General features: G+C 43.6%; 2 protein-coding genes across 2 annotated transcripts; both read left to right on the forward strand.

Annotated features, from left to right (window-relative positions):
• Nucleotides 1-211: 211 nt before the first annotated feature.
• LOC127760234 (receptor-like serine/threonine-protein kinase SD1-8) lies at nucleotides 212-5,108 on the forward strand. The gene is made up of 6 exons (XM_052284456.1): nucleotides 212-1,715; nucleotides 3,159-3,499; nucleotides 3,620-3,830; nucleotides 3,927-4,164; nucleotides 4,243-4,393; nucleotides 4,478-5,108. The coding sequence occupies exons 1-6, from the start codon at nucleotides 356-358 to the stop codon at nucleotides 4,772-4,774; spliced, it is 2,598 nt and encodes an 865-aa protein (XP_052140416.1). The 5' UTR covers nucleotides 212-355; the 3' UTR covers nucleotides 4,775-5,108.
• A 2,248-nt stretch (nucleotides 5,109-7,356) lies between these two features.
• LOC127780928 (uncharacterized) lies at nucleotides 7,357-10,604 on the forward strand. The gene is made up of 6 exons (XM_052307925.1): nucleotides 7,357-7,854; nucleotides 8,107-8,354; nucleotides 8,449-8,707; nucleotides 9,695-9,874; nucleotides 9,960-10,115; nucleotides 10,214-10,604. Exons 1-6 carry the CDS (start codon nucleotides 7,783-7,785, stop codon nucleotides 10,373-10,375), a joined length of 1,077 nt encoding a protein of 358 aa, XP_052163885.1. The 5' UTR covers nucleotides 7,357-7,782; the 3' UTR covers nucleotides 10,376-10,604.
• Nucleotides 10,605-10,710: the final 106 nt, after the last annotated feature.

The following is a 10,710-nucleotide window of genomic DNA, read 5'->3' on the forward strand; positions in this document are numbered from 1 at the left end:
TTAAAGATATTACGTTTTACAATATAAAATATATTATCTTTCGATATCCTTTTAAAATGGTAAAATATTTTTTAAAAAATCTCTATTGTAAAATGGTATCAATAGACGATGCGGTAACTTACCTTTGAAGAGTTCGCCCAAGTTGCACAATACCGCGCGCTAAAGCATATAATCCAGGCAGGAACAGGGAACTTTGCGTTGGCCTCTCTCATCAAAGACTGTTTCTATACGCTAGACGCAGGCGAGCTGCGTCTAACCGTTTCTCCCACCACGATATACAACAGTTACTCAAGCAGACTGCAGACAGTCAAGAAGGGAAATGCATGTCCTAGCTAGTTAGAGGAGAGATCAGTCGATGATCGGTCGGTTCGGCGACAAGAGAGACATGAGGAGGAGACGTGCTCTCGCCCTCCTAGTTACCATGGCGTTCTTCTCTCGGCCGGTCATCGCCGTCGACAGAATCGGGCTGACGGCATCTATCATCGGCAAGAGTACGCTTGAATCAGCCAAAGGCGTCTTCAAGCTCGGGTTCTTCACCCCGCTGGGCGGCAAAGGCACGTACCTTGGCATTTGGTACGCCAACATCCAGAGCGACCTGACAGTCGTATGGGTCGCCAACCGCCAGCATCCGGTCATCAATGCCCCCGGCGTCGTCACGCTCTCCGCCAATGGCCTCGTCATCGTCGACGCGCAGAACACCACCGTGTGGTCTTCCCCGGTGCCCGCCGGAGCCATAACCGCCGGCGCCACCGCTCGTCTCCACGACGACGGCAACTTTGCCGTGAGCTCCGACGGGAGCGACTCCCAGAGCGTGGTGTTGTGGCAAAGCTTCGACTACCCGACGGACACGCTGCTCCCGGGCATGAAGCTCGGGGAGGACCGCAAGAAGGGCATCACCAGGAACATCACGTCGTGGAGCAGCCCGACCGACCCTTCGCCGGGGAAGTACACGTTCAAGCTTGTCCTCGGCGGGCTACCGGAGTTCTTCCTCTTCGACAACTCGAAGACGACGCCGATCTACGCGAGCGGGCCGTGGAACGGCGAGACTCTCACCGGCGTGCCCGGCCTCAAGTCCCAGCAGGCGAAAGGGGACTTCACCTTCACGGTGTTGTCGAGCCCCGAGGAGACGTACTACAACTATTCCATCAGCAACCGCAACCCATCGTTCCTGACGCGATTCTTCGTCGACGGCACGGAAGGCAAGTTACAGCGAATCTGGTCGTCGGACGATGGCAAGTCGTGGATCAACAACAAGAACTCATACCCCATAGACCCATGCGACAATTACGGCAGTTGCGGAGCGTTCGGCTACTGCGTCTACACCGAGGGGCAGCCCCAACAGTGCAACTGCCTGCCGGGGTTTCAGAGTCTGTCGGCCCAGGGGTCCTTCCAGGACACGTCCAAAGGTTGTGCCAGGATAACCAACCTGACCTGCGGGGACGGCGACGGGTTCTGGCGGGTGAACAGGATGAAGCTGCCGGACGCGACGAAGGCGACGGTGCACGCCGGCATGACGCTGGACCAGTGCAGGCAGGAGTGCCTGCGCAACTGCAGCTGCAACGCGTACGCCGCCGCGGCCGTTAGCGGCGGGGTCAACCGCGGGTGCGTCATCTGGACCGTCGGTTTGATGGACATGAGGAAATATCCGAAGGAGTTCGTGCAGGATCTATACATCCGGCTCCCGCAATCCCAGATAGACGCCTTGAACGCCCCAGGTGAGTATTTGATTCCCTTTTTTTCTCTTTTCCATTGCATTTGATTTGAAGAAATCCGGAAGCGTGTGCGATGTTTCTCATAATCTCATTGAGCGATTAGAATTCGTTTATTCCAGATTTATGTACTTTAATTAGCTTTCCCGCAAAAAGAAGTCATCGGATCTACCACATTCAAATGTTCACTTTGTTACCAATCTCAATCTGATAAGTTTTGGTGTTACCAAATTTTGCTAGCGTTGGAGTTTGATGCATTTTTAAAATTTGGTAGATTTATGAGAGGAAAATTTCAAGAGTACCAAATTTTGATAGGATAATGTTGGTAAAATTTGGTAGGGTTAAAAGTGAAGGTAAAGTGAACAGGGCCTAAGTGCTCTGAGAGGGAAAACTCTGAGTGCTCTGAGAGGGAAAACTCTGAGTGCTCTGAGAGGGAAAGGTGCTTCAGTACTTGGTTAGCAATGTCATATTCTCATTTTCATAGTATGCACAGCTCGTTCTGTTTTCCATGTTTTTCTACCTAATCAATCAATGGAAACTTGTGACCAATGTTCATTGTGATCCCATTGTCCGCGTATTATGCTACCTAGTCGTCCTGCCACATGCTATGACTATTATAACTATCTAATTTTAATCAATGTTAATTAAGTTGGTTGTTTTTAGTTAATGTACTCTCTCCGTTTTACAATGTAAGACTTTTTAGCATTGCCTACATTTATATACTTCCTCCATTTCATAATGTAAGTCATTCTAGCATTTCTCACATTCATATTAATGTTAATGAATCTAAATAGATATATATGTCTAGATTCATTGACATCAATATAAATATAGGAAATGCTAGAATGACTTACATTATGAAACGGGGGAGTAGATGTTAATGAATCAAGATCTAGATTTATTAACATCTATATGAATGTAGGGAATGCTAGAAAGTTTTATATTGTGAAATGGAGGAAGTAGTAGATTAAAATAAGAGTTCACGCTGGTTATAACTTGCTAATTAGAGTATAAAAATTTAAATTTCAGAATACTAATTTGGGGGAAAAAAATCAAAATAAGAGCGCATGGTATTTATAGTTGCATGTTTTACTTTATTCTAGGTCATGATGATAGGATAAACCTAGTCAACGATTATAACGTGGAAGCTTACTTAGAGTGAACAATTAGTATAAGCATATGTAGGTAAGTATGGTAGGTAGGTTTCTTAGAAAAATAGATGGTTGCCCAGTTAGCAAATTAGAATAGGTAAACGGGTCAACAAGCAATCAGTCGTTGCTTGAATCTTGATACGCAAGAGCCAATAATTTCTTCGTACCAGATCAACTAGACTAGCAAATGTCCATCATCACCCAACTTGATGAAAAAAGTCACATTTGATCTGCAAATTAAAAACATGAGACCATAGAAACATCTAATGTGATCTGATTACCTTTGTTTTGATTTCAGCAAGACGCCGGCGCCTAATCAAGAACGTGGTGATCGCCGTGGTCACAACTATTTGTGGCATTTTAGGAGTTGTTGGTTGTTGTTGTCTTTGGAGGAACAAGATGAGGTGGAAGCGGCATTCCAGAATTGGGAAAAGCAGTGAGGCCGGTGATATTCCGTTCAGGGTCAGGAAAAACCCTGCGTCGAGCCCAGCAAGGGATCAATGGTTTGATGAGAACAACACAAGTGTTGAAGATGATCTTGACCTTCCCTTGTTTGATCTTGAGATGATTTTTGATGCAACGGATAGATTTGCAGCAAATAATAAGATTGGGGAAGGCGGATTCGGCCCTGTTTACCTGGTAAGATAACAAATATTTTAGAAATTGCAAGACAATTAGACAACAATCAAATATATGATATGGATTTGATGCTAATTCTTCATAAATTGTAATGTGTACGACAAATTAAATTATGAGCAGGGAAGGCTTGAGGATGGGCAAGAAGTGGCTGTGAAGAGGTTGTCCAGGAGATCAGTACAGGGGGTCGTTGAGTTTAAGAACGAGGTCAAACTAATTGCCAAGCTTCAGCATAGAAATCTTGTCAGGCTACTAGGTTGCTGCATCGATGACAACGAGAGGGTACTCGTATACGAATACATGCACAACAAAAGCCTAGACACGTTCATATTTGGTCAGCTCATTTCTACACAAACACCTGCTGGCATAGCTATTTTTCACAATTAAATGTATACATTTTGTGTTTATTGTAGTAAATATATTTCTGCAGATGAAGGAAATCGTAAACTGCTCAGTTGGAACAAACGGTTTGAGATCATTCTAGGGATTGCACGGGGCCTACTATATCTCCACGAAGATTCAAGGTTTAGGATCATCCACAGGGATCTGAAGGCAAGCAACGTGTTGTTAGACAGAAACATGGTACCCAAAGTCTCGGACTTCGGTATCGCGAGAATGTTTGAAGGTGATCAAACCACTGCATACACTGGAAAGGTCATCGGGACATAGTGAGTACTCTCGTAGTCTGTTTATATGTATATAGCTACAAAATTAGGACTACATAATGACTTTTGAGATGGTTTCAGTGGCTATATGTCTCCAGAGTATGCAATGGACGGTGTGTTTTCAATGAAATCTGACGTCTTCAGCTTTGGCGTCCTTGTACTGGAGATTGTCGCTGGCAGGAGGAATCGAGGCTTTTGTGAATCCGAGCTTAATCTCAACCTCCTCAGATATGTAAGTGCAAATTATTTGTCAATTGCTCTATGGTGAATCTTGTCATTATATTATTGACTTATTGGCATGTCGATGATTCTCCAGGCATGGATGTTGTGGAAAGAAGGTAAGAGCATGAACTTACTGGATGAGTTAATTGGAGACATCTTTGATGACATCGAAGTGTTGAGATGTATACATGTTGCTCTGTTATGCGTTGAAGTTGAACCTAAAAACAGACCATTGATGTCTTCGGTTGTTATGATGCTAGCCAGTGAGAATGCCACGTTGCCACAACCAAATGAGCCTGGAGTGAACATTGGGAAGATCACATCAGACACAGAATCATCTCATGGCCTTACCAGCAACAGTGTGACGATAACTACAATAGAGGCTAGATAGTCTGAAACAGTAAATTCTCCTTGCTCTAATGGTATAAGTCTGTAGTTCTGTACAGTGTCAAAACCCCATGTAAAGCTCGGCTGAAAAAAAGTTCACTTACAATGAGTCTTGGAAACTTGTAAGATCACATTAGACAAGGTCATGATTGTTGCAATGCACTAATTGCAAGTTAGAGGCATTGTTCAACGTGTGATGGAGCCAACAAAACTGGTTAGGTGATCTGTGTAAAAGGCTAACAGTATTTAAGCGTCATTTCCCATCGACAGGTCCTCAATTTGGTCATGTCCCGATGTGATGCGGCATCTAGGAATGACATAGCCCACGGCTTGACTGATTTTCCTGCCTGTGCCACTATGAAAATACCTATGTTAAATTCAGGCAACTTGCTACAATATTAGCTCTGCTGTCGGATTCATGTGGAATCCTCCGTTTCAGATATCTATTTCAAGTACGACAGCTAAATTATCACCATCAAACATGAGACTCTGAAATAAAACATAGATGGGATAATTTCGATTTGATTGTGACTTTTCTTGCAAGACTGGCTGGTGGAAGAACCCTAGTCAAGTTTTCTGACTTTCTCAAGTAAAAGAGGGATATAGAGGGAAAACTGACTGAAATGCTGTCAGCATGACTGGTTTTTCTAATAAAAAAATGGACTGGATGTTTGAATGAGTCCGTCAGCATGAGACTGTAAGCAAATATAATCCTCATACTGTTTATAACAAGTGAATTAGTGAACGACAAAGACACCTACCGTTGTCAGCATGACTATTTTCTTTTTATGCATGACTTGCTAGCTCATATTTCACTTTCTTACTGCCAGACGGGACGTTAGAGGAGTTGGACAAAATAAGGAAAATATTCCTCTGGGCGAGAGGCGGAAACATATCGGGGAGAAAATGCAAAGTCAACTGGAAAAGAGTCTGCAGGCCTAAAGATTCGGGTGGCCTGGGTGTTCTGGACCTGCAACGCTTCACATCAGCCCTCAGACTTAGATGGCTTTGGAACGAATGGGTGGCGCCAGACAAACTTTGGGTGGGAACTGTGCTCCCATGCAATCAGCTCGATAAAGACCTCTTCACGGCCGCAACAACAATAACGGTGGGAGACGGCAAAACTGCGCGCTTTTGGAGCTCGAAATGGTTAGATAATCAAACGCCGCAACTGATCGCCCCAGAGATTTTCATGGTCTCCAAAAGAAAAAACAGAACCGTGCAAGATGCCATTTCGGAAAACAACTGGATTCGAGATATTGACATCTCCCGTATCACTGAGGCGAATCAACTCCAGCAATATGTCCACCTTTGGAGAATGATCAGAGCCATGCGGCCGCTCAACGAAAGCCATGATAGCATCCGTTGGAATCTCAGCAAATGGACAATACTCCGCAAAAACGGCCTCTCGGCTGCAGTTCCTCGGGGCTGCGAAATCCATCTTCTATCAGTCAATTTGGAAGGCCTGGGCGCCTCCGAAATGCAAATTCTTCTCCTGGCTGGTCACTCAAAACAGAGTATGGACGGCGGATAGACTGGAAAAAAGAGGATGGCAAAACCAAAAGACTTGCCCACTCTACTACACCGTCGATGAATCGGCCTTACATCTCCTAGCCAAATGCAGACTCACAAAGAGGATATGGATGGAAATTCAAAGATGGACCGGGACTAACCTCCAAATGGACAATTGGGAAAATTGTCACTCGGTCGAGCAATGGTGGACTCTCGTAGCGGAGTCTCCAAGCACCCCACGCAAGCCTCTCGGGACTCTGGTGATTCTAATCTCGTGGGAAATCTGGTGCGAACGAAACGCAAGAATCTTCCGCAACAATGCGTCTGCGCCGTCCTCAATTCTAGCAAAAATCAAGGAGGAAGGCAGAGCATGGGTCAAAGCAGGGGCTGCAACCTTACAAGAGTTTGGAATCTTAGGAGATATCACCTAATCCCTGCTTTTTGCCTCTTCTTTTATGAGTTATTCTTTTTTTGTCTAACCTTGTATATACCTCGCTATAATTTTCTCCTGCTCTATTAATATATACAAGGCAATGCTTTTTGCCTTTCCTTCAAAAAAAAAATATTTCACTTTCTTGCTCCTGCTGCTACTGCGACTGCTACCTTACCCGGTCACCCAATTGACAAAATGCAGTTCTGAAGACGAAACATAGAAGAAGCAATCCGTTAATTGTTAAAGCATGAGCCAGTCGTGCCACAAACAATTCACCGTATAAATCTTCAAATTCGTTTCTTCCCAGCAATCCGGTAGCGCATTGCTGTTTCAGGCGATCACGGCACGACCGGAGGACCATAGGTTCATCTGCCTCACCACCACCGGCGCCCGGCAAGTTTGCCGGCACTACTCCCCACCTGCAAGTTTGCCGGCCGCCGCCGCCGCCGCCGCCGAAATTATAGGGTTAGATCAGCCATCGCGCGGTCTCGAGTCCCGTCTCTCCTGCTTTGCCTCTCGAGTCTCTGAGACGGGACATGGGCTAATGGGCCTAACATAATTGCACGTCGGCCCATCTCCAAGAGTTAGGCCCAGGCGCGGCAGTTGGGCAATCTCATTCTTCTCAGGCGACGAGAGACTCGGGGAGGACGAAGAAGAGGATTGCTACTAGGATAGGGTCATAGGGGGCACTACTCTCGCCGGCAAGTAGGTATGGCGGGCACCATGGCATGCTATATTGGAAGGTCCGCCCATGGTGGCAACTGCTATAAATAGCTAGCCTACCCCGCCTCCTTCCTTCTCAACCTCCTCCTATTCTCTCTCTCTCTCTCTTCCCCCAGATGCGAAATTCCTGCCCCAGCTCAACCCAAAGCTCCGTGCCGTTACCTCCTCTCTATTCTCCAACCGTCTCCTCCCCTCTTCCCGGAAGGGGGGCGTTCTGGCGCAGCTGATTGATTGATTGAACCTCGAGGCCGATTGATTGGGTCCGAGTAATCTCGGAAATGTGGGGTTGTTGCGGTTGATTTTTTTGTATTTGGTGTTGCTTTGATGTTTGCTTGCGTTCTCCGATGGAAGAGGCAGGGAGAGAGAAGGATAGGTCGGTGGTGGTGGTGGTAGAGGATTTGGGCACAGCCAGTAAGGTGATGCAAGGCTAATTAATTGACTCATCTATCTAATAATTCTCCTTCCTTTTCTGTGCCTTTTACATCAAGGGTTAATTGGAATGTGATATTGTGAGAGTGTCACTATTCAACCATCTTTAATTCATATATATTTATTTATTCTGCCACGATTTCTTTTATTTGCAATGAGTCAAATTCATTAGACTGAGATACTCTTCGGTCCTTCCGTCTTGCAATTAACAATCATTGACTGGACTGTTTCAATTACAGGATACAGTCAACCCAAGCGCGAAGTCTACAAGGAGATACCCTCTCCTGTCATGGACAACTATATTGGCCTTGATCGCGCTTGTCGGAGTATACATTTTCTCAGTGTCTTTGAAGCAAAATGGGATGCTTCTTGGTCTTAAGCAGACAGACATGATAGAAAAAGAAAGGGAAAAACTTTGCCAGGACCCCAGCATTCCGGTGACTGAGATCCCTTATGTGCATTATCCCACACCTGATACTTACAGTAGGTAATGAGGATAAACTTGCGAGTTGGAATTCTATGTTTATGTTTTCCATGTCAGCAAGTAACTGGGTATTTCCTTTCTTAAATTTCTTCGCTAGGAAAGAATGTGCATGTACACCAGTTAGATTCTTCGCTATCTTGTCGATGCAGAGGTCAGGAAGTGGGTGGATTGAAACATTATTGAATAGCCATGAGAACATTAGCTCCAATGGAGAGATTTTCTCTATCAAGGAAAGGCGTAGTAATATCACTTCGATCACAAAAACATTGGATAAATTGTACAATCTGGACTGGCTCAGCAGTGCTGCTAAAAATGAATGTACTGCAGCAGTGGGGTTGAAATGGATGCTGAATCAGGTAATATTTTCGCCATAATAGTTATTTTTACTACTCCTATCTCATGGTAAGTTGCACAGTTTCATTTTTGTTACTTAATTATATATTTTCTTGTGGAACATGGACATGGCAGCTGCAGCTGGCTTTCGGAATCTTCTTGATAATATAGGTCTAAAAGTAATTATTTATTAAATTCTGATTTAGCAGTTAGTAGTACACATGCATAGTAATGCGGTAATTGGATTATCTAAAGTGTTACTATTAATGTTTATAACTTTAGCTAGATTTTGCGGAGAATGGTTAGTCAATTTGTATAGCACTTAAGCAGTATGGCATTATTTTTGCAAAGTAAGGAATGTAGCAATATACTAATATTTCATGCACTGGCCCTGTGCTCGTGAATTTTCTGTTCAAAGCATATTCGGATGTGGAAGTTTTGCTTCCATAAAGGTTTTCATGGAATTAGCTGCTAAAAGCCTAAAACCCTTGGCCTAGGAGATTGAATTACTAAGTTTCTGTAGATGGGTAAGCAAAGAAGTAGGTGACCTTACATTTTCTCCATATTTATTCGAAGTATTAACTTTTACATTGGTGGTTCACCTTCGTCCAGAAATGATGCTGTTGATAAATACATAGCACTGCATATTTCAAAAGTATAGACCATGAATTAGATTCATTTTGGAGATGCGTTGCTGTCTAAGAGAAGATAGATTGACGAGTGGGCTCTGCCTTGATGAGTTTGTCGAGAACCTGCCCGTGTGTCTAAACCATTGTCACAGTAGCTCCACGTAGTTTGAAGCCCAGGTGGAATTGCTTTAGAGGTGTAGTTTGTCTGGTTTTATAGTTGAGGTGCGTAATTTATCTGTTTCCATAGTTGAAGGCTGAAAGCTAGAACAGCATGAATGTTGAGGGGGATAAAATAGACTCATCCCTATTTAGTTTACTGCACCTACTCTGACACATATTTTAATTTATTTTCTGTTATTGTTATCTTGGTGTAAATTGCAGGGTCTAGTGCAACATCATGAAGAGGTAGTTGAATACTTCAACCGAAGAGGCGTGTCTGCAATCTTCCTTTTAAGAAGAAATACTCTCCAGCGTTATGTCTCTGTATTAGCAAATGCTCATGATAGTAAGGCAAAGCAGATAAATGGAACTCATAAATCTCATGTGCACTCTGAACGCGAGGTTCACTTCTTTATTTTCTATTGAAAGATCTGCATGTGAAATAAAAGGTTATCCTACTGATCTTTCTTCTTCTTCTTTTTTGAAGGCTCAAATTCTTGCTCAATTTAAGCCAGAAATAGACACAAAGAAGTTGATCGCTGATCTTAAGAAATCCGATAAGTTGGCTGCTGATGCTTTGCTGTACTTCAAAAAGACACGCCATATTATTCTGTATTATGAGGATGTTGTCAGCAATGATACTGTGAGTCCTATTGCTTTATATATCCTTGTCCGGAGGCTGAATGAGCTTCTCTCTCTCTCTCTCTCTCTCTCTAAACAGCTTTTTTTTTCTTTCTTCAGAAGCTCATGGATGTCCTGGATTTTCTGAGATTGCCTAAGAGAAAGCTGTCCAGTAGGCATGTGAAAATCCATACCAAACTTTTGCGTGATCATATAGATAACTGGGCTGAAGTTAATAGTACTTTGATGGGAACACAGTACGAGAGTTTCCTGAATGGCTGAAGGTGACTGAACTAGCTTGCTCATGTGTGGTGTAAATAATGATGCAGCGAGTATTCATTCTTTTGACACTTGTTTTTTTACCCCTGATATAGCTAACAGAATTAGTCAAAATTGGCAGTTTTGGCTATCATATGTTAATTTAGAAAGCTCATTTGCTTGTCACTGACTTTGTAGCATGTAGGGTCAATTGATAAATAATATATATCATACAAAGGTGTGGTTTTCATTAGACCTACAGAGTACCTTCCATAGTTCAGACTTTCAGAATGTACATAAGTGCATGATGATTCTATCTATTTTTGACATCATATCACTGTCCTGATTCTTATAATCAA

The sequence above is a fragment of the Oryza glaberrima genome, chromosome 1, assembly GCF_000147395.1.
Source record: "Oryza glaberrima chromosome 1, OglaRS2, whole genome shotgun sequence".
In the NCBI taxonomy this organism is placed as follows: Eukaryota; Viridiplantae; Streptophyta; class Magnoliopsida; order Poales; family Poaceae; genus Oryza; species Oryza glaberrima.

Bases quoted from the DNA above. Each gene is read 5' to 3' on its own strand.
- LOC127760234 (XM_052284456.1), top strand. From the start codon at position 356: ATGATCGGTCGGTTCGGCGACAAGAGAGACATGAGGAGGAGACGTGCT. The intron at 1,716-3,158 runs GTGAGTATTTGA...TTTTGATTTCAG, and splicing joins AGACGCCTTGAACGCCCCAG to CAAGACGCCGGCGCCTAATC. The intron at 4,394-4,477 runs GTAAGTGCAAAT...ATGATTCTCCAG, and splicing joins ATCTCAACCTCCTCAGATAT to GCATGGATGTTGTGGAAAGA.
- LOC127780928 (XM_052307925.1), top strand. From the start codon at position 7,783: ATGGAAGAGGCAGGGAGAGAGAAGGATAGGTCGGTGGTGGTGGTGGTA. The intron at 8,355-8,448 runs GTAATGAGGATA...TTTCTTCGCTAG, and splicing joins ACACCTGATACTTACAGTAG to GAAAGAATGTGCATGTACAC. The intron at 9,875-9,959 runs GTTCACTTCTTT...TCTTTTTTGAAG, and splicing joins ATGTGCACTCTGAACGCGAG to GCTCAAATTCTTGCTCAATT.